Source organism: Cygnus atratus, chromosome 20 (genome assembly GCF_013377495.2).
Source record: "Cygnus atratus isolate AKBS03 ecotype Queensland, Australia chromosome 20, CAtr_DNAZoo_HiC_assembly, whole genome shotgun sequence".
Taxonomy (NCBI): domain Eukaryota; kingdom Metazoa; phylum Chordata; class Aves; order Anseriformes; family Anatidae; genus Cygnus; species Cygnus atratus.
The window spans coordinates 6,441,760-6,467,920 of NC_066381.1; the positions used below are offsets into that span (position 1 = coordinate 6,441,760).

Sequence of the window (26,161 nt, forward strand, 5' to 3'; positions counted from 1 at the left end):
AGGAACTCCTGTCGTGCTGAGGACGTGGCCGGAGCTGTATCCCATGCTGGGAAGAATCACTTGTTTCTGCACGCGGCACGAAACTGGACAGCACTGCTGGAGTTCTGCCTGTCCCCAGGACCTTTCCTCCGTACCCGAGCAGTGCATGCGCTGCAGGGCCAGCTGCTGACAGGGCTCTGGTTCCTGCTGTGCCCCGGGGAGGCAGCAGCTGCTCTCAGATGCCCAGCCTGCACGCCGCCTGGGTCCATGGCCACGGGGCCCCGGGCACCTGCTCGCTGTTAAAAACCGTGCCTCGTGCTCGCTGCAGCACAAGCAGCCGGGCTGCGGGGAGGAAATAGCTGAGGCTTCCTGCAAAGAAAATTCCCAAACCAGAGAGAGCCCTGTGGCAGTAAATACCAAGCCCTACATTTTCAATGGAGTTATGAATAAAAGGGTGCATTCCCAGCACAGGGAGTGCATGGAAAGCAGAGCCACTGCTAGGACAGCTGACTTCTCCCACCAGCAGAAATAACGTTTCAGAGCTGGTAAACTCAAGGTTAAGGATGTTTTGAAGGTGCAGCAGCATAAACTGTCTCCCCATCTCCAGATACACCACAAACTCACTCTTATGCCCCAAACAAATGTTTAACCGGATGCTGTAAGTCAATATTTGCTTGCCAAATTCTCAAACAGGGGGTGGTGCTGAAGGTCGCTCTCGGTGGGTCAGAGGGCTGGGCAAAAGGCTGTGCCCCATGCAGAGCCATCGGCCGGGCCAAAGCAGGTGCCAGCTCCAACGTGGACACTAACAACAGGTAAGGGGCATGCAAAGGAGGATTTGATGAGAAATGGGGGCATTTCCAAGGAGCAATAGTGCTTTCCCGGGGGAGGGTGTAGGACTGGCAGAGAGTTAAAGGATGGACACCACAAAGTACGGGGCGTTTGGGGTCGTATGTGGCTGCAGGATTTGGGGTGAGGGGGCGTGACGCGGTCTCAAGTTTTGCCGCTGCTGCTTGGCAGCTGGGGTTGCAGCCCAGCAGTTTCAGGTCAAAGCTGGGACTGCTCGGAGCGTGGAAAGCAGCCCCAGGAATTAAGCATACAGCTACCGCGGCAATGCCTGGGTTCTGGATGGAGGGTCCATGTTAAGGAAAAGAGGGGTTATTTCTGTTTGAGCAGGAAAAGTAGCTGGTTGAAGCAGTGGCCAGGGGGAGGGTGGGGTTTCATCCATGGCCCTGGAAGCTCCCCCTGTCCTGTACTGGAACTGAAGCACAGGGGTGGGAGAGGCTGGGTTTGCCGGCAAAGGGGGAAGGCAAGTGCTGGGAAGGGGAGGACTCTCTATTCCAGGACTAAGTGCTGATAAATTGCGCTGGTATCGTGCTTCCTACCTGCAAATTCCCTCCCAGGCAGCACTTGCTGAGTGCCTGTGGCCCCGCAGAAGCAGGTTAGTATCCCTTCTCTAAAGAGCTGGGGCACAGCCGAGAAAGGACGCCGTGCCCACACCTCGGTGCTTTGCACGGGGAAGGAGCAGAGGCTCTCGTCTTCTTCCAGAGGCACAATGTGTGTAGGGCTGATTAGGGAAATACCATTTGCAATCCAGATGAATGAGAGTGTTGGGGGTCAGAAATGCAGTTTCCAAGCAAGAAAGTGTCGTGCGAGAGCCTGGCTGTGGTTACGGCTCCGCTCTGGCACCGGTCCCCCGTTCCTCTCTGATTTCTCAGCCTTGGCGTTAGACCCAGGAGTCCTGTGTTGTTTCTTTGCAGCATTGTTCATCTCCCTAGTGCTTTCTGCAAGTTCCTGCGCCAACCTGTTTGGCCAGGTTGATAATTTTCTCCCTGTAGACCTGAATAAGCTCAGCTTGCTGCTGCCAGGCAGCTGGAAATAACTCCTCTCTCAGCTGGTCCTTCTGTTCCAGAAATATGGTGTTGCACTGGGGGCTGTTGCTGCTCTGCCTATCTGCTCTGCACACTCAGCTACGGGTAAGTCGCTTCCCTCCCATGCTTTTGGGGCCTCTCCTGGCCAGCAAAAAGGGCAAAGGCAGCGAGGTTGTTCTCCAGCCTCTGGGGCAAATACTGCCTGACGTTTCTGTGTGAGCTGTGGAGGACATTGCTCCCCTGCTACGGCGTTAGCTTGTGCCCCAATGCGGGAAGGTTTCTAATCTGCCCTTCCCTATCTAAAATGTTGGTGGATGTTCCCATTACTCAAGGGGATTTCTGTAGAAAATCTTTAGAAACTTGGCTTCAATTGTATTTAGTGAGCATGACATTCAGGGGTTAATAGGACATTGTTTTAATAACAGCTTTTTTTTCCCCTCTGTTTTAAATCTGGATCCCTTTCAGATCTGAGATTGCAAAACTGCCTGAAGAATACATTATTTCATACCTTTCTTACCCAGTCCCTTTCCAAACAAATCCAGCAGCATTTGCAGCCTCTCCCAGCTCCTGCTCATTTCCACGTCCCCTCAGCAGACCCCACTGTCCCTGTTTCTGCATCCTAAAGCCTTGTCCCTGCTACAGCCACATGAGCACCTCAGGACTGCCGCAGCCAGGCTGCTGCCAGCTTCTGACCTGGCCCCACGGGAATGTGTTAGGAGTAGGGGCGGAGAAGACCGACTCTGAAAATTCGGAGGAAATTTATCTGCGACCTGACTTTGCTGTTTTTCTTTCCAGCTCCCTTTGGCTCAGGCCATTGAGCAACAGCATCTCTCCTTAGATGAAGTCGTGAACCTGAAGGTAAGCGGCCACCGGTTCCATCCCAGGGACTTGCTCTTACACCGTGTACTTGCAGCGGTCTTCCAGGCTGAGCCCAGGCAATGTGATCTAGCAGTGGCAGTGCAAGTCCCTTTTGTGCAGACTTCCCTCCCTGTCTCACCCGCTGCTGCTGCCAACGCTGCGCTCCGTTGTGTTGGATGCTCCAGCCCAGGTAGCTGGGCAGCACGGAGTAAATGTCAGTAGCTGACTGTGCAGGGACTGGCAGGTGAATTATTTCACTTCTGACTGCTAAGGGAAGATGAAGAAAACAACTAGCTGTGAGGGTGAGAAGGAGAAAGGCTTGTAGTGATGCTAACCATTGAGTCTGGCTCTCACCAAGCAGCAGATGAATGTCATCCAAATGCTGGTGAGAACAGCGAGATCTGAGGCAAAAGCACGTGTTTAAGACCCTGCAAATATAAGGACAACAGCAGCAGCGCTATAGTCTAAAGCTTAGACAACTGGAAAATGAGGATTTTGGAAAGAAAAGCAGTGGAATAAAACAGACAAGTCAAGAGGAGACAGATGCCTGGAGGAGGATCTGAGCCAGAATGGATCAAGGCTGTGACAGCAGCAGAGGGTGCTGACCGATGCATGAGGCAGATCCGCAGTCCCAAAATATGTGAGAGGAGGAGGTGAAATCAAGGTTGAGGCTGAGCAGGTGGCGGCTCCTGTCCCCGCAGCAGGTCTGCTGGGTTCATTTACCTGGGGCGGGCCCTGAGAGCAGGCAGAGGGGGAACCACTGCAAGCCCCCGACTCGAGTCCATTTTCCTGGCATAAAGACATTCATTTTTCCAACCTTACGGAGGTGCTGTTAACCTCAAGGTTAAAACATAAATCTAAGCGAGGTCGCCACGAGAGTAGAGAAGTTGGAGTTTTCTCAGCCCATTTAATTGTAGTGTCAAACCCACTAGGGAGGCAGTGCTCCTGCTTTCCCACTGCTCTACCCTTCTCGTTTCTCCCCAGGACCTGAAAGGAGATGGAGAGGTACTGGCTGCTCTGCCAGGAGCTGTCCCAACCCTGCCGGATGCAAAGCTGTCAGACACCCGGGAGGAGACCTACGGAACCACATTACCTTTCCCCACCACCCCAGAAGGAATCGAGAATGATGAGAGCCCTGAAGATACGGCCAGAGCTGGGGCTGGGAACTGTCACGGAAAGGAACTGGCTGGGGAAGTCCTCTCTTCTGAAGAGGAAGGAGAGGATGAAGACAACCAAAGCTGTGACATAACCTGGAAGAAGAGCCAGAGGCTAGCAAACGGGCTGATGAAATTCAGCATCAATCTCCTGAGAGAGGTCCAGCAGGAGTCTGACAGAAGCAACGTGATCCTGTCTCCCCTCAGCATCGCCCTCGCCTTGTCCCACCTGGCACTGGGTAAATTCTACACTACCAAAGCACCCGTTTCTGCCTTTCCTTGCACCCCCTCCTGGAGGCACCAGGAGCCAGTGTGCAAAATGCTGCACCTTCCACTTAAACCCACTCCCGCAGCTTTAATTAGGGACTATTACAATTAAAGCTGCTCTCTGTGGCCTGTGTTGAGGCTCCTCCTCTCCCATTTCTCCAGCGTCTTTTGTAAGGCACCCTATTTTTCTAAAAGGAGGCAGCGAGAGTAATGTCCCTGTTTTCCACTACACGGGCATGAACTAACGGGGATTTGCCTTTGCTTTAGGAGCAGCAAACCAGACCGAGAAGCACCTGCTGGAGGTGATGCACCTGGAATCTGTGCCCTGTCTCCACCACATGCTGAGCACCCTTCGCAGAAGGCTTGCAGAAGCCACGCTCAGCCTTGCATCGCGGGTGTACCTGCAGAAAGGTGAGAGCTGGCTCAGGTGGTCCCTAGGGATGTGGGATAAAACTCTCAGAGTGACAGAGAGAGATGGAAGCCTGCTGCAGTACTGGGGACATATTTGTTTCCCTAAGTGCTTCCCCTGGGGAGCATCATGCATACTGAGCAATTTTTTTCAAGGTATGGTGACTTCACATGGAATTCTTCCTCTCTGCTAGGATTTGAGGTGAAAGAGAAGTTCCTGGAGGATTCAGAAAAATTCTATGGGGCAAAGCCTGTGAGCCTTTCTGGGAGCAGTGAGGATGACGTCGAGGCCATAAACAAGTGGGTAAAGGAGGCAACTAATGGGCAAATACCCACCTTCCTGCAGCAGCTCCCTGAGAACACAGTGATGCTCTTGCTCAATGCAATCCATTTCCATGGTGAGCTCCATAGGTCTTACTTTTCAAGCCTGATCATCTCGAGGAATAGTTAGAAATCTAGTTTTCTGCCAACGCTGTAGTTGAATGGCATCTCTTTTTATTGCTTCCTGCTAGTCAATCTGCTTGTTCTTTTCTTGTGCATCTGCTGTTCCTCTTGCTTTGATTTCTTTACAGTAATGATACCCAACTCTTTCACATGTGCTAAAAATGTTGCTTGGCTGTAGAGCCAGAATACAGCAGGTGGAACCTGTGGTATTTTTGCGTCCTGGTTCAGGATCCCAGACAGCAGCACATCACTGCTCATCTTAACCAAAGCAGGTCACATGCAGCATGCTGCACACCAACCATACAGCTTGGAGGCAGCTTCTGTGGATTTATTTCTGACTACAGTGTGGTGGTCAGGCATGTCTTCCTCTTTTAACTCCCCGAGAGCTGTGCATCAAAGACCAAATGCTTCCAGGGTAAATCTGCAAATATTTTTTAGCTTGGTTTTGGAGCACCTGTTCCACTGTACACGACACTTCATTTTTTTCAAAGCACTTCACAAGCGTACATGGCTTTATCTTCATAGCCTTCAGTAATCTCCCACGCTGAGACATGAGGATTAATCCTACTTCCTTTCGTTATCCCATAGTCCCTCTCTGGAAGATAAGGGCTTCCTGTTGTTAGGGTTCCTCCAGCCTCGGTACCGACTTCACTGTATTTCTACTTGCCTGGTCTCTATCTGCCTTGTCTGAGAACTCGCGATAGGAGCGTCAGCTAGGCAGGCAGTTTGTGTTTTCCTACCCAAACGTAACTTCACTGAATTCTCAACTTTTATTTTGATAGGGTTTTGGAGGAATAAGTTTGATGCTGCCTTCACTTCACCAGATGTATTCCACCTCAACGATGATTTTGTGGTCTCAGTTGAGATGATGAAAGCCCAGAGGTACTCCCTGAGCTGGTTTACACTGGAGTCCCACGATGTTCAGGTAGTGCTCTCTAAAAGCACAGGTTTTGATTGGAGTTTCCTCTTGCTATTTTATTTCACTGACTGCAAATGTTCTCTTCAAAATACAAATGCTTTTTTAACAAGAATAGCACACACACAATTTTAATAAGCATCACCTGTCCTTGCTTCTAGCAAGAATGTTGAACTTTTGCTCTCAGTCTCTTGGAAAAAACACAGCTATTCCTACTAAGTGAAAATTAATGTAATTTTAAAGCTCTAAGTTAAAATGAATGAGAAAATGTGGAAAGGAGTTCCCCTAAACACTGCACTGTTGGAATCCTTCAGGATACAGCTATTGCAAGTGTGGGTACAATGTTTATACATGTAAGCTTCCACCTTGCCACGTGATTAATCTTTACCAGTCAGTGGCTAAATAGTAAAATCCGATGCTGTTAGTCCAACAAGCTTTCTCCCCCTGAAGAACCCATATACCTTCCCAACAGGCTGTTTTTGTCCTACAGATATACTGGCTCTGTAGACGAATCAGAAAAAGTATACATTAAAAATGTTATTTTCTGGACTTTCCTTCTATAAATTCTTCTGGTTGCTTTTCTTTCCAGGTGGCCAAGTTTCCCTTTAAGGGTAACGTGAGTTTTGTGGTCATTGTACCGAACCAGTACAGTTGGAATACCTCTCATGTGCTGGAGAACTTCCCTTATGGACAGCTATGCAGGCTTTTCCCCAAAGAGGTACCCACCACAGTGAAGATACCCAAAATGAAATTGGATTACCAGCTGGAACTCAACAACGTTCTCAGTCAAATGGGTAAGGCTCTAACAGGATTTGGGCAGAATAAGTGAATCTGATCAATCTGCATGGCATCTGTTCACTAGCACTAAAAACTACCAGCCTTGTTTCGAAAGCTGTGCCTCACAGCTTTGCTCCAGATAACATCCAAACCCTTTCGTTTCTTATTCCTCTCCTCTTCCTTACTCTCTGCTTGCCTAGCACCAACTGTTTTGCTCTAACGAGATGATACTATAGGGAAGGCAGCTTTCTCACTTCCTCAAAATCTTTATGAGCTGTTCCTATTCCCCTATTTGTAGCCAAGACCAACTTCCTGCTGTGTGTCAACTTTCTTTGTCATTTAAAATGGTGTCCAGGACATATAAATTGCTGAGAGAACACAGATCACAAAATCTGGAATTGAGATCTTATTGAAATTAAACACTATCCACTGAATCTCTAGAGCAGAATAAATAGTTTACTTTTTTTGTAAATTGCTTAAAAGAAAAAAAAAATCTCCTCTGTAAAACTGTTTCCAGCCTAACAGGAAAGAGACTTCACACCTGCTGTTGCTTTTTAAGGAAGGCCTTAAGTTCTGACACCACTGCTCTAAAAGAGGTGGACAAGCATGTAAAAACTGCTCTGGTTTTGGCACCCTTAGCTCTTCGTACTGTGAGGGACTGGAGAACCTGGTTGGACTGCAGCTTTTACTGTGGTTGCATGCCAGTTCAGCGGTCCTTCATGCTGGACAACGTGTGTAACAAGAAATCAGGGAACTGCTTTCTTTAGAATTCAATTTTTGAGGAAAATTGCAGTTGGTGGCACCAAATGGGAAAGGCTAATTTAAGTTTCATTTCTCCGTAGGTCTCCAGGAGCTGTTCACAAGCCCAGACCTCCAGAAGATCTCAGATGAGTCTCTTTTTGTATCCAGTATCCAGCATCAGTCCAGCCTGGAGCTTAAGGAAGATGGGGTGGAAGGATCTGCTGCTACCAGCGTTGTGATATCACGCTCGCTCTCGGCCTTCAGCCTTGACCGGCCCTTTCTCTTCATTATCTTTGAAGAAGAAATGGGCATCCCGCTTTTTATAGGCAGTGTCCAGAACCCTAACCCCAACGCTGCTCCCCAGCTAAAAGAGCCACGGCACTTGCCTGATGCAAGAGATGACAAGGAGTACCCCATGCCCAAATAAGAGAGGAGCAGAGCCTAAGCAACCTGGGACTGCCACCTGGCCCTCTGGACCCGCTAAGAGGGGCCTCCTGTCACTGGAGACCTCCCTTCGAGGTCACAGAAGGCAATCCCTTGCTTGTTTTCCTTTACAGATCCCTAGAGACCGGCCCTGGGATATCCCATTCCAGCCCTGAGAAGCTTTTCCTGGCTGAGGTTCCCCTCTGTTGACCCTGAAAAGCTTGCTCTGCCTCTCAGTCCTGGAAGGGAGGCTTCCTTGTCCCCAGACTCTTATTAGAGTCTTTATTAAGCTCTTATTAGAGTCCCCCATAGCCCCGAATTATCATTAGCATCTGGCAGCTTGGACAGCAGCCAGGGATATTAATATGGCTCTTCCTTCCGCAGTTCCTGTGAACTTGCATTCCTCAAAGTGTTCCTCTAAAAACTATCTGTGCCCACCTAGAAAACGACCTCCAAATCAACTGGAGTAGCACCCACTTGTCTGCCCCGGGATGAGGCAGAGCCATTTCAGACAGGCTCTTCTCAGACATTGCCTTTTCCCCACTCCTTGGCTGTTGGGGTCTACAGTGAGGGAAATCCCTTTGGATCCTTACCTCCAATCCTTTTCCTGGGAAATTCTAGGTTCTTGAGTAATGCTAGATTTTTCATGGCTTATTTTATAAAGCGTTTTTTAGTAATTTTTATGTTGGCAGAATAATAAAGAGTAAAGCAGAAGACATTTGCTTAAGGTGTTACATTGAAAGACCAAACTGAGAATGAAAATAGGCAAGCAACTTGAATAATTGCAAAGATTAGGAGAAAAAAAATACTCTGGGCATTAAATACACAAAGATAGGAGGGGATTTGCAAAGGATCTGCTCCTTGCTATACCTTGTCACAGATGATAAACGGGAGTCCAATAAGCTTTGGGCATCTCACTTGCAGAGTTAGTTTGCGAAGTGTGTTTGACTCACTTGTTCAGAGCTGCTTTTGTGAAAAGAGCTGAATTCCTTGAACAGAGCATGAGCTGCGCAGCATTGGGACCAGGAGGGTATTTTGCCTGTGAACAGCAGTGCACTGATAAGCAGAGATACGGCAGGCCTTAACCTTTCTCTGGAGCAAAACCTGACCCCTGATGACAGCTGCCAAGAGATTCGAAGATGTCGATTAGGCATCTATCTGGCAATTGGTGGTCTACTGGAATACTCCTGGCTCAACAGCACAATCCTATGAATATCTGCAAAGGTTTCCAGGGAAAGGAGGGGCAGACGGTGATGCCTGTAGCTGAATGTCAGTGCTTTCCCCCTGTTGTTGCAAAAGGACATGTCTTGCCACAGCTTCACTGCTGTCTGAGATGGGCACAACTCCCTAGCTCCTTGTTCAGATGCAGCGTACTCCAGATGTGCACTGCTATCATTAAAGATCCTTGGGAACCCTCCACCCCAGCAATCCATCCACTACTACGTAAAAAGGTCAGACTAACTCACCGTTGCCTGCCATGCTGCAGCTATTTCTGTATAAAACCACGGCTGTCCATAGCAGATTCTGCTTCTGAACTCCCTCAGCTTCTGGGTAGAAAGTATGGTGCTCTGTTTTTGTGAAATAGCAGTTACAGAGCATGAGGGCCATCCTTCTGGCAGTGTTTTCCTAACTCGGGAAGTCTGCCTTCCCTCAAAGGAAAGCGCAGAATGCTTCTGGGAGCCTCCGTCCCTGAATAGTCTGCACCATCTGCTGGAATAAGAGAAGGACTGACTCACTAACCATGAATTTCAGGGACGCGGGAGACTTTGGGGAATAAAAAGTACTGGCTCAAACCTGCAATTACACATTTCTAGTAGTCTAAAAGGGGAAAAATGGCTAAAGATAATGCCTACCCCTGTGACCAATGCAATGACACGCACCCTTCAAAAAGAGGGTGTAATTATGGGGCCATATAATTCTAACAAGTAAACCCACAAGAATCCATCCCTACTATATGGGCATAGCTTTAGCCCGCAGGAACATTTTAGCTCATTTATTTATGCAGATTCATTCCTAACGTTCAGAAATACCATCCCATGCCTTCGGTAAGTCTTGCTTTGGATAACAAAACCTCAGCACTAACCTCCCTAAATTCCACTCCGTTGCACCGCAACCTGTGCAAAATTTGAAGCACAAGTCTTCCTTTTCATGCCTCTGCCCTCCAGTTTCCCCTCTTCTATAAAGTTTTTTCCCCTCGTTCTCAGATTCCTGAACAGCATTAGTTCTTATTTCCTATTTTCCTTCTTTCTGCCATCCCTCCTCCTCCTTGGCATTCTTGTCAAACTATTAATTTCACCTTATTTGTCAGTACAGCAGCGCTCCATGACTGTGCTTTGCCGAACAAATGAACAGTTACACCTACCTTAAGATTCTTCTCACTCCACTGACTCTGCAGAAGAGGCAGTTTGTAAAATGCAAAGTAATATTAATGTCTCCGCTCAGGAACTTCCACTTCGCTTTGCTAAGCTTTCATTTTGATTGAGCTCTGTTCTGAAAAGACACGACTAGCACTGGGCGTCTGCTCTATAACTCATCTGCGCCACTGGCTGAGAATATCAAATAAGTCTGAATAACTTTAATATTAGATGTATTTTTTTTTTCCCCTTACTAAAGCAAATTCATATGAACGTCATCAGAACTTACTTCCACAGCACTGTTCAGAGAACATACTGTCTTGAACCCCAAACAAATCAACAGTAAAATATTTCCATTGATTTAACAGAACTGATCTAATCCCTTGCATCTCTTTAGAGGAGTATTATACACCATTTCAGGGATATGCTCTACCTGCAGGAATAAAGCTTGCTTTAGCCTATAATAACATTCTGTACAACTGCCACTCCAATTTAAATGGTTTAAACCCAAGCCTTTATTTAAACAGATGAGCTTTCATTTGACGATACAGACAAGATATAAAAAACTTCTCTGGTAGTCCCTCCATAAAGGGCATTTTAATACTGTATTTGTACAAAAAAAGTTACCAAAATGAGACAAAAACCATCATAAGATCTCCACAGCTAACACCCTCATTTCTGACGGGATGATGGAAAACTATTAAGCACAAACATCTTTCTGCAGATTTGACTTCTCACAGAACAAGCTGAGAAACAGCTGAGAGCTGAGCTGTTGCTCTTCATGTTATAGGGTTACCTTTGAAGCACCGACTAATCACAAAGCAAGGCTCCCTGATTTGCTTTTCCTGCTTGCAGAAACAGCTGCCAATGCTTCTCCAAAACCATCCTTTCCTCTTATCTGAGGGATCGTATAAGTCCAGCGCAAGCACGCGTGAGTAATTCTTCATTACCTGTTCGCAGCACAGCTGGCAGCCCCAAAAGATGTCTCAATAAAAACCTAAACTGTGGGCACTGATATTATTGGCTACAGTTTACTTTCAGCATTTCCAAATAGACAAACTTAAACAGCTGGAGTGGCTCAGGCCAGCTACGTGTCAGTTCAGCCCAGTATTCTGTCTCTCCCAGTAACAAACGACTGGGGAAAAAAAATCAAAAAACCACCAAGAACGTGTAAGTAGGGACAAAGAAAAACAACTGCTCTCTCGTTGCACCTCTCAGCTGCCCAGCTCAATATTACATCTGACCACCGTCAGCCTTCAGCGGACCTGTCTTCCACTATTTTTTTTAATCCACATCTTCCATCTTCTGCAATATCCAGTTGCTGTAAGTTTTACAACTTAATACTTTTGAAAAACACACTGTTGTTTTAAATAGGCAGATATGTGGATACTGATGAGTATTCCCCATGACGCTTCTACTATGAAAAATAACAACTAACCTGTGCCCCTTTACCTTGTTCAGACCACTTATTGTTCTATAAGGTCCTACAACATTCTCTTCATTCTTTTTCTTTTTTCCTTTTTTTGGCCAAAAAACTTCCAGCCACTTATGTTAATAACTTGTAAACTAGTAACTATCACTGGACAGAACCACTCCCGAGTACCTTCCCCTTAACTGCTTTAAACGGCAGCTGGATCCTGCTCCCACTTTAGCAGCCTCTCCATTAAATCTTCAAACGCTGCTGCAGTAACGGTACCTCCTCTCCACTGCTGTAATAACGGTACCGCCGAGATGGGAGAAAGTCTCTCATGTGACATGGGGCAGAACTGAGGGGATAAAAGGCTTGCTCAAACACGGCAGGGAAGAACAAGGCTGAGCGTTTGGCTCGGTCCTGTTTTAGCCGCTGGACTGCCCTTATCGCAGAACGCACATTTGCTTTGGAGGCGAAGGTTCACAAGCGCGCACAGCTCAGCCAGAGGATCGCAGCAAGAGAAAATGGGAGCAGAGCACTTTAAGAGCGCCCTGGGAAGCTGTAACCTGAAGCCTGCCGAAGGCTGGGCTGGGGAGGCAGCAAAAAGCAGATGTGGCTGCGTTGAGCCCACACTGGCCCCGGCTCGCACCCGCTGGGAAGCTGCGGCAGCGGCGGCCGAGAAGAGCCCGAGGTAAGGGGCAGCTCGGGCTGCTTGCGCTGCCCCGTGTCGGCAGCCAGCGGCCAGGGAGTGCCAGGGGTGTAAAGGGTGCAGGGATGATGCTGGGGAGCTCTTGGGGAGCTGGGGAATGGGGGAAGAAAACGGTTCTGCTGCAGGTGTGAAAAGGCGCGACGCCCGCCAGGTAGGTGAGCAATCTCAGCGAGGGTTGGCAGCCAGCAGCATCCCAGGGCACCTCTTTGCCACCGGGGCAGACGCGTGCTCAGGGACTGGGGGAAACTTTTCCCCTTTTCTGCCCTTCTAGTACCTGTGTTGCAGCTGGGAAGAGGCTTTTTCTTTGCAACGGTAACAATTTTGGCGATAGTCAACTCCTCTAGGTCTGGTGGTCGCAGGATGCCTCAGAAGTGGTGCTGTGGGGTGGAGCAATCACAGAGAGGTCTGAGCTCGTGGGTGCTGTTTCGTAGGAGCCCTAAAATCAGAAGCATTCATAAACGATTTGAGACTTGTACCACCATAGATGGAAAGCAAAACATTTCACTTCGCACCTGCAGGCCTTCACAAACAGACAGCTCCAAGGCGCAAAGTTCCTCCTCAGCTCATTTCTCGTTTCTTCCTGTATCTTCCTGACTGTAACATCACATGCTGCATGCTGTTGCTCCTTCTCTTCTTTTTAAAGGCAGCTACAGATTTTAATAGCATGCCTGAAAACATCCAACACCTTTTCTCCAACCAAATTCTTCCCTCTCTGCATTTTTGGCTGTGGACTAAAGGCCATGCAAATAGAATCCAGATGTTCAGGCCAACTCAAATGCAAAAGGCTTTGTCTTTCTAAAATGGAAATTGCTTTTTGGCAAAGTTCGAGAAATGTGAAGCTGGTGACAGTACTGGCAAAAACAATATAAATCTGCAAAACCAATCTCCGCTCCTATACTCCCAGGAGCACAGTATAGTTGGAAGCAGGGATTGTGCTGAACCTTTTTTTCAGAGAAAAGGTTACGCTCCATGGAAAACCATCTCCAAACCAGACTGGGCCAAACCTCTTCTGCTCAGCGTGCGAGAACACCGCTTGGTGCAGGCATCCTCAAAAACCCTAGCGCCATGCCCTAGCTTTGCTTAGACGCATGCAGGGCTTGTCATCTCTGTTTCAGCGTGGTGCCTATTCATTTTAAAGCTCTGCAATGATACAAGCAATCCCAGCATCATATCCACCGTCATACCACCAAACATGGTTTGTTGCAGTGTAGTAAGTCCTCTTGATAAGCATTTCCTGCACCAGAATATCTCATCTACTCAGCAACTGGGATAGCAGGATGCGAGTGCACAGGGAAAAGAGGTACTACCTTTATCTTACACTGCCTAAACATACGTGAGAACTTCAAACGTCCACCGTGACACCACTCTCTCCAAGACAGAAGTACCTCCAGAAGAAAAGGGTTTGGGGAGGAAAGGGAAACGGTGAGCTGTCTTTCACTGAAGGAAAACCTCTGCCTGAACAGACTGGGTCCTGAACTCTGGCTATCGTAGCCACGTGGCTTTAAGTTGTATTTCTACCAGCAGGCATGTTTCCTTTATAGCTGCAGTTAATCTGAAACACATGTTATTCCTCTTACTTCGCTGGATGCTTGGATCACAGGGGTTAGTTAAATACAACCCTCTTCCTTTAATTTCTGGGAATCTATATAAACATTGCCTCAGACCAGCCGCAGTGGCGTCTGTACTTAGGGGCATGACACTTCTGCAGTAGCTCTGGTTTACCCGCAGTGAAACCCTGGGTTAACACACTGCCCTTTGGACCAGACAGATCTGTCTGGAAGGGCCACATATGCCAATGCTGGAGTGATTAAAAGTGGATTCCACAGAAGGAAGCTTATCAGCTTTGGAAAGTTTGGTACTTTTCTCCCACCTCTATTAAAAATATGGAATAAGCCAAGCTCTGTCTCTAGATCTGGCGCAGCATTAGGTATTTACTCCCAGCCCTTTTCCTCTCTGTCTTGTAAGAAAGATCTTCTATTGGTCTGTTATCAAACTGCAAATAAGAAGCAAAGGATTCAGTATAGCCTTCCAAGTACATGCAGACACAAGAAACATAGTAAATTAGTGCCCGAGGCAGAAAACTTGTTTACCAGAGCAGTAGGCAGACAGTTCTCTTCTGCCCCATTCAACAACATGAATTTGCTACCTTTTATAAATGCTGATGTGTTGAATTTTTAGTCTAAAACTCAGAAGATATGATTTAGTGCCTTTCTTGACCATGCCACTCAGTAGCTGCCAGAATCAGTGTGGTTTGGGCCACACACATCTGCTTTTGTGTTCAGACACACCCAGGCATGTGTGTTTGCCCAATTTTGAAGTCATTGGAGCCAGGCTGGCTGAATACTTCGAGCAAGCTAGAGAAGAAGAAAACCCAGCTAAGATCAGGTGTGTGTTTCACAATCAAGAGGAACAAGCAGCAGCATGTCACTGCAGTTCCTGTCACAACCAGGTACAGCAAACAGGAGCAGCAGAGATGTATTTTTCTCAGTTGCTCAAACTGTCATGTTCTTACTCTGTAGGTTCAGGCATGCAGATTCCAGTGGTTCTCCTTTTCCTGGGTCTTTTAACTGTCCCAAGCAGATCCCAGAATTCGGCTACTGGGCAGGTAAGTAGAAGACAACAGCAGAGAGTGAGAGCCATACTTGAAGCAGGTAATTTAATTTTAGAAAGTCTTACGAAAGGATTAAATGCTACCCTCCTAAGTTACTAGGTTTTTATTTAGCAACATAATGAGACTAACTCCTGCTTTACGCAGATAAAACCAAAGCGGTTAGAGTCATCTCCTGATGTGAGGCAGATACAGGGGATTCCAACCTGAGCACTGCCTTCAGCTTTCTTGGGACGCTTTAAAGCGAAATCACTATTCCTACACTCTGTCAGGAAGATTAAGCCAATACTTCTGCGGATCACAGGAGAGCATCTGCAGATTGCTTGCCTTTGAAATGCTTATGATTGCACCTGCCCTTGTAAAGTGCAAGTCTAAACAAAGTGCTCCTTGTACTTGCTAGAACTCTGCCACCACTGATGGAGCTAATGCTGGCGAGGTCGAAGAGGAAGATCCATTCTATAAAAGCCCTGTAAACAAGCTGGCAGCTGCAGTCTCCAACTTTGGCTATGACCTGTACCGTCAGCAATCTAGCCGGACAGCCACTGCCAATGTGCTACTGTCTCCGTTCAGTCTGGCTACTGCACTCTCTGGTCTCTCACTCGGTGAGTTCCTGCCCCCTTTTTTCACGTGCTGTTTGACTTGCCAGGCCTTCCTTCATGCTGTTGTCCTTGTTGTTGGCAGGGGCTGGAGAACGAACAGAAGATGTGATTTCTCGTGCTCTCTTCTACGATCTCCTTAACAAAGCTGAGGTCCACAACACCTACAAGGACCTACTGGCCAGTGTGACTGGACCAGAGAAGAGCCTGAAAAGCGCCTCCCGTATCATCTTGGAGAAAAGTACAAGTCCTTCCTTCCCTCTATCAAAATTTACCTATATAAACTAGCAGCAGGTAGAAAACACTGAACAAATAGCACCACAATAACAGCCTTGGCTCTCAGACTGTTAAGCCACAACAGACAGTGTGTGGAATGCATTCCTGCTCCAGATAAAGCCTGGAAAGTTTGCGTACATATAAATAAGTGAAAAGACCAGACATGCACCAAAAGGCACTGGCGAGAGAGCAACTAGCATGCACAAGACTTAGAAGAAACTTGCTGCGAGGATTTTGCCTTCACTCTAGGTTTCCTGGCAGATGCTGCTAACTACCAAGAACCACAAATCACATTTTCCTATTTGTGACAGCATTCAGCCAGTTTTCTTTGTTTAATTCATTGCAGAAATATTTGAGATATCTGCTTTCAGCATGCAATGAACATCTGCTGAGAAAGCTAAGAGCTATCCTTTGGAACATGCTAGTCCCCAGAATCCAATAGGCTGAGTAAGCTACGCTCATATAGAAAAAGCTGGAGAAAAAAAGACAGAATGATTGATGTAGGAATAGCTGTGCCCAAGCCTTCTCTTGTTATCTCTCATCTTTACTTTTCAGAGAGAGTTATTCCATACCCTAGCATGGTTGGCTACGGGATTGAATCAGTTTCCTCCGCTCATTCTTTTTCAAAGCAGGTTTCAGGATACACACAGCCACGGATCTGTTTTATGAGAGAACTGCTGCTGGGCTTTGGATTGCAGTTTGCAGCCTTGAAGTTGTTTTGATAAGGGAGCTAACTGCAACATTGATCTTTTTGTTCCCCAGGACTGAGGGTGAAGTCTGCTTTTCACAGCCAACTCGAGAAGTCCTACAAAATGCGTCTGAGGGCATTAAGTGGCAATGCCCAATTAGACCTTCAAGAAATCAACAACTGGGTTCGGCAGCAGACAAAGGGGAGGATTCTGCGGTTTATGAAAGACATGCCCACAGATGTCAGCATTCTCCTTGCTGGGGCTGCTTACTTCAAGGGTAAGAACGCTGCATACTCTGTTACAGAGAAGGACTATTAAAGTACATGTTAGAAGAGATGTGAGGGAATGATCTCACCGCCAGTAGCACAAACAGACTGCCAGAGACAAATATAAGAAGAAAGCATTTGAGCATGTTTAATAAACAAGAAAAAAAAATGCATGCTACCTAAACAGAAGTAGTCCTCAAGGGAGGAATTATTGCTCCTGGGAAGCTGAATCTTGACCTGTTTGCAGTAACAGAGCAGAGAAGAAAGTGTAAGCTAGCAAAACTCAATGGCAAAGACAAAATATTAACATTTAGGGAAGGCAGAGGTTAAAAACTGTACTGAGCCTTAGTACCACTGTAGAGGGCATGGAGGGAGATGCTGGAAAGCTGTTCTAGAGCGTACTCCAAGCCAGCACCTACAGAATCCAGTGTCCTGGAGAATTATCACTTAGAGACAAGGAGCAAAACAAAGGTGGGGAAAGAAGCGCTTTATGTGCATGGACACAATTGTTACCCTTTAAAATAGTTTTGTAATTGCATAAGTGGACATCAACTTCCCAACAGCTACTCCACCCATGAGCTGGCTTGATTTTTTATTTTTTTTGATTTCTCATTTAGCCAATTCTCAGATGAAAAGCAGGGGCCTAAAAGTGGCAGTAAATCAATAGGTCCAATCAGTCTATTTCCATCTCTACTACCATCCCTTTATGTCTCAACTTTTAAAGCACAATTACTGCATATACAAAGCACAAGATTACTCAGCCATAGACACAAGCCCAGTTTCATATGCTATTATTCCAGAAAATCTTCCCTTTTATCTTTGAAAAAATAGGGACTTGGGGAACCAAGTTTGACACCAAGAAGACCGCTCTGAAGGACTTCCATCTGGATGAGGACAGAACTGTGAAGGTGTCCATGATGTCAGAGCCCAAGGCCATACTGCGATATGGTTTTGACTCAGAGCTCAACTGCAAGGTCAGACAGCAAATATTGCACAAGATCTAAACCTACTGAGGAACAGGCTCAGCTACACTTACCTGTTAACCTATTCCAGAAGACAGCCTCGCTCCACCCATCAGGCTAGTTCTGCAATCCCTGGTTTAAAAGGCACTATGCTTATTCTTGGAATATTTTTCTTTCACATAGGCTGTGTGACAAGCAGTCCCAAGCTTAAATAATGCGTGGATCCTACTAGCCTGTATTGCTCTACTTAAAGTTGGGTTAGAGGGACAGAACACAGAACTTTTCGATCTCTACTTCTTTCAACAAATCTTTCACCGTAGCATGAGCTCAAAGAAGGTGTCCCAGGTGGGAATCCCCCAAAGCAGTAGTGTAGTTCACTACAGGATTCACCAGGTGAAAAAGAGCTCTTGCCATCTACTAGCTGAGAGGGGGAAGCAGAGGTTGATGAAATCTTGGGCACGAGAAAGGTCAGGGAGCATCACGTCCAGTAAAAGCAACCAGATAAGGAGACAAAACGTTAACTGGAAAGGCTGACCAGGCAGTCAAGGGTTCAGGTCTGGGATTGGTACAGGGGAGGGTAAAACTGTCTCCTGTGGGGATGGCCCTTTCTTATTCGTAACTGGCCTTCCAGATTGCCCAGCTGCCACTGACAGAAGGAGTCAGCGCCATGTTCTTCCTGCCTACGAAGGTGACCCAGAATATGACTCTGATTGAGGAAAGCCTCACTTCTGAGTTTGTCCATGACGTAGACAAGGAGCTGAAGACAGTCCATGCGGTGCTAAGCTTGCCCAAACTAAAGCTGAACTATGAAGAGGCACTTGACAGCACTCTAAAGGAGACAAGTATGTACATCACACTCCTTCTATAGACTGCCAGGTCTGAAAGCAGGAGACAAGTTGCTTCCTGCTCACAGAAAACATGATGCTGGTGGGTTATTAGTTTGGCCCTGCTCTCAGTCTTACAGATTTCACCATCAGCTAAACCACCTCGGTTGAGGACTCCTCAACTTTTATCATATCTGTCCATCAAGCTCATACACTGTTTCTGAGATGCAGAGGGAGAAGCACAGTACAAGCAGATCTAAACTTCTTCTCCCCGTTGCCCCCATTAAACTCTACCTGAACAGCTATGTGATGCCCTCCTGGATCACAGTGTTAGCAGTACCGCTCCTCCATCTGACATCTATGCCTTTAGTTAATGGAATTTTCTTTCTTTCCTCCAGGGCTCCAATCACTTTTCACATCACCTGATTTTACCAAGATCTCTGCCAAACCTATTAAGCTATCTCATGTGCAACACAAGGCAATTCTGGAGCTTAACGAAGATGGGGAAAAATCCACACCAAATCCTGGGGTGAACGCTGCTCGTCTGACCTTCCCCATAGAATATCACGTGGACAGACCTTTCCTTCTTGTGCTGCGAGATGATACCACTGGAACCCTCCTCTTCATTGGAAAGATCCTGGACCCCAGGAGTGTTTAGATCCGTTCACAGTAATTTGCAATGGTAGGGCTCAAATGGAAGGGGTGGTATTGGGAGGGATACTCGCTCCCTGCTCTGCTGCACAAAGACACAACTTGCAAATTTTATGCCTTTATGCTGCAATAAAAGAGCTTTTGCTATTAATCTCCACAACCCCAGTATTCTTCCTTGAAGGACTCTCCTGTATACATCATATGTTTTCACGCTCCCATTTTCCCTAGACTGAGCCCCAATGCAGTTCTGTCCTATATGCAAACATCAGTCTAGTAAATACTGGATTTTCCCCTATCCCATCTTCCAAGCTGAAGCTAGTTGTTCATACTGAATCCCTCATCCCTGATGGGACTGCTCTGGTAGCCCTCCAAGTTCTGCAGTGTCCCCCCTTCATAGAGTCATAGAATGGTTTGAGTTGAAAAGAACCTTAAAGATCTAATTCCAATCGCCCTGCCATAGGCAGGGACACCTCCCACTGGAGGGGCTCAAAGCCCCATCCAACCTGGCCCTGAACACATCCAGGGATGGGGAATCCATAACTTCTCTGGGCAACCTGTTCCAGTACCTCACCACCCTCATAGTAAAGAATTTCTTCCTTATATCTAATCTAAATCTCCTCTTATAGCTTGTAAGTTTGCACTTCCCAGCCTGCTGCCTCATCCACTCCAACCATTTACATTTCATGCTGACAAGAAAGAAAGCGCTTCAATGGTATTAGAAGTAAAAGGCAACGTGGTCTGGATGACTGCAAGTTCATGACCAGCAGAGTACCACACATGGGAGACTCACATCTCTAGAAGCATCTCGGGCATTTGCTTCAAACCCATATGCAGAAACTCTACAACAGCATCTATTTCCACCATAGCACACGCAGACCCCTCAGGTTAGAACCGGTCATTTTATTTACAACAGTCTCACTAAAGAGCATTTCAGATTTCACTCAAGTTGTTACACGCAATTTTCCAGCTTGTACTATGTGACTACCTTACCACACAAAACTTAGCTTTGATGAAAGATCACATTGCAGCTTCCTTTGATAGGGAAATTAAGTCCTCTGAAGGATGCTTCTGGGAAGCTCTAACAGACAGGTCTTCATCTCTTGTAGTTCCCGGATCTGAGTACTCTGAGGACCACAGTGCACTGTCAGAATCTTCTCTGCTCTTTGAATTGTGCTCAGAGCTTCAGAAACTGCAAATCTGAAATAGGAAGTGAGTAAGAAGAGTATACAAAATACTTAACTCAGCTCCCTTGACTTGCACAACCTTCGACCCTTCCCCCAAAAAACCTAAGCCTGTTCATGGGTATAGATCGTACCCTCCACTGCCTTTCAACACCAGGCGAATAGCACGCACTTCAGCTGCAAGGGGAGGATGGGTTAAAAAAAAAGAGATGGACAAAAAACTAAAACATTATCTTTGAGTATATGTATGCACTACTTCCTCACTGCAGCTCCAGCTAAAATTCAGACAGTTAAAGGGAGGTGTTGTTAAAAGACGTGCCGTAGTCTGGGGATTTGCTTGTCAGAAGAGGGCCGAAACAGAGCAAGGAGATTTTTATTTCCTTGTTTGGAAAGATGTCAGCAACATTGTACAGCCATGTAAACATCAAGGGTGACTAGTTGTTAGAATAAAACAATAGGATGGGGAGAAATGGAGCCGGGGAATAGAAAAGAATAGGCAGGCACAAAGAAAAGAAATGGGTCCAAAGAGAGGCATAAAGGACAAGTGAACCCCATTAGGGTTAATGAACTTGCACTTGAGTAGCATACAACTCTTGTACCCGTGCCTAAGGCCCTGCAAGGTGCCAAGGACCGCCTGCCATGATGTTGTGTCAGACACACAGGAGTGGTGCAGGGAAGGGAGAGCGAATGAAAGCAACTTTACCCATTGAAGAGAATTTGTGCCAGTTTGAAAAGTTCATGACCCATTTCTACACTTGATGGCCCGTGATGCGTTTCTACAATCTGAATACTTCTCTCCAGGTGTCTGGCTGCTTCCTGCCACTTTCCTGATTGGAAAAAAAAAAAAAACAAACAAATCACCACGAATAAATACTGTTTAGAGTCACAGTCATCCAGAGTTTGACAGCATTATGCAAAGCATGATGAACTATGTACACAGCATTCTTGAGAGGTTGCTGTCCTCTGAACCAGGACAAGGAAACTAGAAGAAAGTGAGATCACACTGTTCATTAACAGATGGGAACACAGTTTTGGCTAAAGCAGTCTTTCTGAGAGCTCTACTGTCAAAACTAGAGAAATGCAGTAGGGGAAAAGTAAAAAAGCTAGTCAGGGAAAATGCTAGTCTTGTTAAATTCAAAGTTCAGAAAACTAAAGACAATCTTGAGTGAGAAGACAATGCCATACCAAGAGTAGCATAGACCTGTGCCAGATGATCCTCCATCTCTCCCATCAGCAAATGCTCCGGTGACAAGAAGTTTCTAGCATCCATCTGACACTTCAGGAGCATTTTGATAGCCTCATCTATAAAACAGGATATAAAGTTCATCTTAGTGGCCAGTCTCTGGATTGCTGTGATCCATGAAATGAAACCAGTCCACAGCTTGAGCTGGATTTGGTTTGGATTCAACATCTACTTCCTCTGCAACCCTCCTCACTCTAATGCAGGGCTGGCCAGACTCGCTACAGGAAAGCAAGGCCTGAGAATGCATAACTCCAAAGTTATCCCGAGTTCTTTTAGTCACTACGGAACAACGTGTGACTTAGATTAACACCCAGATCAGGAATATAAAAACCTAAAGCTCAAGTCCCCAGGGACACCAGGCTTCATGCCAGGGGACCTCAACTACGTAAGCAACAGTGCCATCTCATGGCCAGAACCATGTCTCCTGATGCGTACTCATGAGTAGCTGACCTTAAAGCAGAAAGCTGAGCCTTACCAGCCCTGCTGTCTCTTAGCAGTTCTAATGCTTTCTTGATTTGTCGCTGAAGGTCTCGTAAATGCCGTGACAGGCTCTCTCTGCTGACTGAGCGCGCACAAGCTTCATTTGAACAACAAAGCACATCTTCCCCCTGTGGAAATCATCCCTGTGATCATTGCTGCTCACATTCAACTCAAAGCTTACTTTCCATATCCGTATCTCTGTATTATGCTACAGAGGTGCTAAACGTAGCTGAAAAACTAAGTGACTTACTTGTAAACTGCTGTTATCTTACTCAAATTTTAGGAGAAACTTCCAGGAATAGCTATGATCACGTGGGCCAGTCTGAGCCCACTACAGGTTAGGCCAAAGCAGGGTCATGAGTTACACAACTGATGTTCACACAAAGTATGTACTGTGTTGTCTTTTCTAACACACACTACATGCTATTTTCATTTCCATCCTGTGAACTGCAGATAGTGAGACTCTCACTACATGTAGCCCCTGCAATTACACCATGTTCTAGACTTCGGGCCCCAATTTTCTTTCCTAAATATCCCCCTCCACCCAGTATTATATCCCTCTGATATTATGAGGTTCCTCCTGCAAGTTCCAAGGGATTTTAACTTCCTGTTAAGGGCAGTATTTTCCCTATAATGCTGGAAGATTGACAAACAAGAACTTTGCAAGGAAACTGCTCAGAACAGTGAGATATTGCCTTGACTCTGCGGGGACTTTTAGCTTCAAAGCAGAGGTCATGGACACAGGTCTTTAAATCCTGCCTTTCCCAGAGACCCAAACATTACACATCCTGATCATGTTAAACAATCATAATTATGGAGGAACTACCTGCATTGAAGCCTGGCAGCTAGGACAGCAAAATGAGTTCCTCATGGACACCACACTCTTGTTGCCAGACTCTAACTCCTCAAGGCACGCCTGACAGCGGCACTCAAAGAAATACTGACTGAGAAGCTGTTGTCTCTCAGCAACCTTCATTCTACATCGGTGAGGCCCTGCAAAAGGATGGCAAAGGCAGAAAGCGCTGAACAAGTACAGTTCCTAACATTAGCCTAAAACCTACCTTTGTTAAAACGAAGACTAAACGGAACATCTTCTGGGGAGTACAAAACTGGAGACTGTGAAAGCGTGATAGTGGGCTTAAGAGATAAACACTTGGTTTGATACCTTTGATCAAGGCTCATAAACAAAGACTCTAGCAACATTATACTGGGAATGATGATATTATTAGCTATCAGTCAGCGTGCCACGCAGAGGTGAAAGGATGTCTGTGTCTTGAGACAGAGTTAACACTTACCATAGCAATGGAAAATCTCCTGGCCGCTTGAGATTGGCTGTGATGCCCTGACAGTGGCAGCTGTCCCACTAAATGACACACTGATATTGGGGCTGCACGAATGGTTCAGAAGGCTGAGGACAGGGAAGAAGGCTGTTGCCAGGCGCACGGGTTTCTTATTTACAACAGCACCATCTCCAGACCCTAAAGAAAGAGGAAAAACAAGTATATTAAGAATGAATTCTCTGTAACCCATCACAAATTGGGCACTAGAAAGATTCTTTCCCTAGAGAGACTATTTCCCTAGAAAGATTCTTTTAATAGAAAGATTTCTGGTATATTGCTACAATAAAAAATAGCTAAATATCATCTACGTATGCACCAAAGAACAGGCTGGCAGGGGGCAGGACATTAATTTTAAGCAAGTCATTCCCATCTGTAACAGGAGCTTTCCACAGCTCTTTGCTTCACATGAAACAGATAAGCAAGAATAACAAAGAAGAGCTTAAAATCTTTTCTTACCCAACTCTTGCATTACAGTGATCGCTTGTGCATTACATTGCAGCTGCAACACATGCCTCAGCATTGCTTCTGCCATAATCTGCAGCTCTGGAGACAGCTCATCAGATGTTTTTTCACATGCTTTAGGTCCGGACCCCTTCTCAGACGATTCCTGATTCAGAACAGCAGCCTCCAGACCGGCTTCTTGCAGTTTCCTGCATATAGCTACTACACTCAGCATGCAAAGGAACTTATGTTCAGGGCTATGCTTCTCAGCATGTGGCAAGAGGTTGAACACAGCTCGGTAAGAACTCTGGTACTGGCCATTATCATTACAACCAGGGATACCTCTGGTTCCAGTTCTCGTATCTGGTGCATCACGGGGATGTTTACATCTTGCCTTGGTGCTATGAAGATCTTCATCATCATCATGGGACTGCTCCACCAGCCTGCTAACCTCTGAAAATCCTGCCAGTAGAACAGTCCTTAAAGCAACATGGCAGAAGACCCCTAACGTGAGAAGCAGCGCTCCCAAGGAGCACTCTGTCCTGTGGTATTGCTCCCATGCCGTATCTGCACAGTTTTGGCTGCAGTACTTTGCATAACTGCACCCACGGCAAGGCACAGAGGCTAAAAGCTGCTTCAGACAACGGTGGCAATAAAGCTCTGCATTAGTGAATTGAGTATCCCACACCATTTCACTGCTGTCCTGTAGCAGGCGGCTCTCCCCTTCTTCTGGGCAGAGCACGCTTACAAAGGCCTCCTCTTTCAACAGGTTCTGTCCTGGCAGGATGTCCCGTGAGGCCACCAAGTGACGTCCTTTCTCTGTATTGAACTTCAAGCTCAAAGATGAAGACGCACCTGAAATACTGTCATTCTCTTCCCAGATCTCTGTCTCTCTTTGAGCATCACCACATGTTTCTCGTGCAGCCTCTGGACAGCTCTCTCTCTCACATACTTTAAGCTTCAGTTGATTTAACTTTTTCAGCAGCGTCTGGCGTGCAGGACTACTCATAATCCCATCCACAGCAATTTTATTTTCCACTGCAGCAAGGGCATCTGCTGCATCCGGTACCCTCCCCAAACGCAGCAGGCATTCAGCTTTCCGCAGCAAGACCTTGGGCAGCAGTCTGTCTGGATAGCCATGACTTTGAGCCCTGGCAATATCTTCCAAACAAACCTAGAAACAAAGATAAGGCCTTTTAAACGTACTTGAAGATCACGTGCACTTTTATTCCATCTACGATTCAGCACATTTTAGTAAGACTGTTAATCGGCAAATTTCCCATTTATAGCCAATCTGTGGCCAGATAAAGACTCCTAACATAGAATAAGAAGGAAAGCATGGAAGTCTAAGTAACGATGGAAGCTTTGAGCACAGCTTCAGCAGCTTACCTCTCTTGTTCTGACAACCTGTCGTTATTGTGGCCTTTACAGAAGCAGCCACCTGAGGCCCCCCGTGCAGACGTTGCATGCCAACACCTCAGATACCGCTTGGGCTTTTCTTTGCCCTATTTCCCTTTGTGCACACTGATCTGCTCCAGGGCACTCAGGAGCCCAGCCACCACCCCTCAGGGGCGCCCCAAAACCTCTTACCTCAAAGTGGCCGAGGTGAAAGAGAGCAGCCGAGCGGTTGGCAAAGCACAGGGACGCCTCGGGGCTGCCGGGGAGCTCGTGGGACGCTGCCTGCGGAGGAGAACGGAAGGCGCTGCCTCACGGGGGGGCACCGCGGGCTGTGCCTCACTGGGGGCACCCTCAGCGGGCCCCTCCTCACCCGGATGCTCCCTCATGGGGGAAACCCCAAACACCGGGCCTCGGGGGGACCCCAAACACCGGGGGGACCCCACGAGCCCCGTACCTGCGAGTAGAGCAGCGCGGCATCACCGTAGCAGCAGCGGCCGAACCGCCGGTTCCCCTCCTCCCGGTACCAGCGAGCGGCCGCCGGTTCCTTGCTGGTGCGCGCCCGGCGGCACAGCCGCTGCAGGGCCGCCGCCTCCTCCGCTCCGGGCCTAACGGGACAACGGGGGGCGGGGGGGGGGGGGGGGTGTCAGCACCATTAGGCCCGGCCCAGCTTGTCCCGGCCCCTCCGCTCACCTGAGGAGGCCGCAGCCCAACCGCAGCGCCTCGCCCGGCGGCGCCGCCTCCAGCCGTTCCCTCAGCGCCGGTCCCAGCGCGGCCCGGCACCGCGCGGCGCAGCGCCGCCATTCCTCCGCCGGCAGCGCCATGGAGCCGCGCTCCCACCGCCTAATGGCGGCGCCCAGCCGGGTGAACCCCGGGAGCGCTTCCGCCGTACGGGGCCGG

General features: G+C 47.3%; 3 protein-coding genes across 10 annotated transcripts; 2 read left to right on the top strand and 1 right to left on the bottom strand.

The window, feature by feature from the left end:
- Window positions 1-648: 648 nt before the first annotated feature.
- Window positions 649-8,547, top strand: SERPINF2 (serpin family F member 2). Of its 3 annotated transcripts, none has more exons than XM_035572148.2 (9): window positions 649-791; window positions 1,889-1,952; window positions 2,643-2,705; window positions 3,690-4,098; window positions 4,394-4,537; window positions 4,729-4,932; window positions 5,761-5,903; window positions 6,484-6,688; window positions 7,514-8,547. In XM_035572148.2, the coding sequence occupies exons 2-9, from the start codon at window positions 1,893-1,895 to the stop codon at window positions 7,837-7,839; spliced, it is 1,554 nt and encodes a 517-aa protein (XP_035428041.1). In that variant the 5' UTR covers window positions 649-791; window positions 1,889-1,892; the 3' UTR covers window positions 7,840-8,547. The 3 variants fall into 3 exon arrangements, with proteins under 3 accessions (XP_035428041.1, XP_050570709.1, XP_035428042.1); XM_050714752.1 differs by having other exon boundaries at window positions 695-791; window positions 1,871-1,952; window positions 7,514-8,539; XM_035572149.2 differs by lacking the exon at window positions 649-791 and adding an exon at window positions 1,394-1,417 and having other exon boundaries at window positions 7,514-8,539.
- Window positions 8,548-11,714: 3,167 nt separating this feature from the next.
- On the bottom strand, window positions 11,715-26,151 carry SMYD4 (SET and MYND domain containing 4). 6 transcript variants are annotated; one of them, XR_004782379.2, is made up of 12 exons: window positions 25,955-26,132; window positions 25,719-25,869; window positions 25,457-25,546; window positions 23,882-25,040; window positions 23,381-23,563; window positions 22,912-23,078; window positions 22,081-22,213; window positions 21,548-21,664; window positions 21,066-21,189; window positions 20,172-20,378; window positions 16,924-16,981; window positions 11,715-12,745 (listed from the first exon to the last, which is right to left on the bottom strand). XR_004782379.2 is itself a non-coding variant. In XM_035572142.2 (10 exons), the coding sequence occupies exons 1-10, from the start codon at window positions 26,083-26,085 to the stop codon at window positions 20,228-20,230; spliced, it is 2,406 nt and encodes an 801-aa protein (XP_035428035.1). In that variant the 5' UTR covers window positions 26,086-26,132; the 3' UTR covers window positions 20,062-20,227. The 6 variants fall into 6 exon arrangements, 4 of the variants coding, with proteins under 4 accessions (XP_035428035.1, XP_050570644.1, XP_035428036.1 ...); XR_004782378.2 differs by lacking the exon at window positions 16,924-16,981 and having other exon boundaries at window positions 12,288-12,745; XM_035572142.2 differs by lacking the exons at window positions 11,715-12,745; window positions 16,924-16,981 and having other exon boundaries at window positions 20,062-20,378.
- Window positions 12,184-19,341, top strand: SERPINF1 (serpin family F member 1). Its single transcript, XM_035572146.2, has 8 exons — window positions 12,184-12,291; window positions 14,829-14,914; window positions 15,318-15,519; window positions 15,599-15,754; window positions 16,552-16,755; window positions 17,576-17,718; window positions 18,338-18,548; window positions 18,929-19,341. Exons 2-8 carry the CDS (start codon window positions 14,837-14,839, stop codon window positions 19,186-19,188), a joined length of 1,254 nt encoding a protein of 417 aa, XP_035428039.1. The 5' UTR covers window positions 12,184-12,291; window positions 14,829-14,836; the 3' UTR covers window positions 19,189-19,341.
- Window positions 26,152-26,161: the final 10 nt, after the last annotated feature.

Excerpts from the sequence above, each read along its gene's own strand:
- SERPINF2 (XM_035572148.2), top strand. The coding sequence starts at position 1,893 with ATGGTGTTGCACTGGGGGCTGTTGCTGCTCTGCCTATCTGCTCTGCAC. Across the intron at positions 2,706-3,689 it reads ATGAAGTCGTGAACCTGAAG|GACCTGAAAGGAGATGGAGA; the intron begins GTAAGCGGCCAC and ends GTTTCTCCCCAG. Across the intron at positions 4,538-4,728 it reads GCGGGTGTACCTGCAGAAAG|GATTTGAGGTGAAAGAGAAG; the intron begins GTGAGAGCTGGC and ends CCTCTCTGCTAG.
- SERPINF1 (XM_035572146.2), top strand. The coding sequence starts at position 14,837 with ATGCAGATTCCAGTGGTTCTCCTTTTCCTGGGTCTTTTAACTGTCCCA. Across the intron at positions 15,520-15,598 it reads ACTCTCTGGTCTCTCACTCG|GGGCTGGAGAACGAACAGAA; the intron begins GTGAGTTCCTGC and ends TGTTGTTGGCAG. Across the intron at positions 15,755-16,551 it reads CCGTATCATCTTGGAGAAAA|GACTGAGGGTGAAGTCTGCT; the intron begins GTACAAGTCCTT and ends TTTGTTCCCCAG.
- SMYD4 (XM_035572142.2), bottom strand. The coding sequence starts at position 26,085 with ATGGCGCTGCCGGCGGAGGAATGGCGGCGCTGCGCCGCGCGGTGCCGG. Across the intron at positions 25,041-25,456 it reads TTCACCTCGGCCACTTTGAG|GTTTGTTTGGAAGATATTGC; the intron begins GTAAGAGGTTTT and ends CTTTGTTTCTAG. Across the intron at positions 21,665-22,080 it reads GCTAAGAGACAGCAGGGCTG|ATGAGGCTATCAAAATGCTC; the intron begins GTAAGGCTCAGC and ends CCTGTTTTATAG.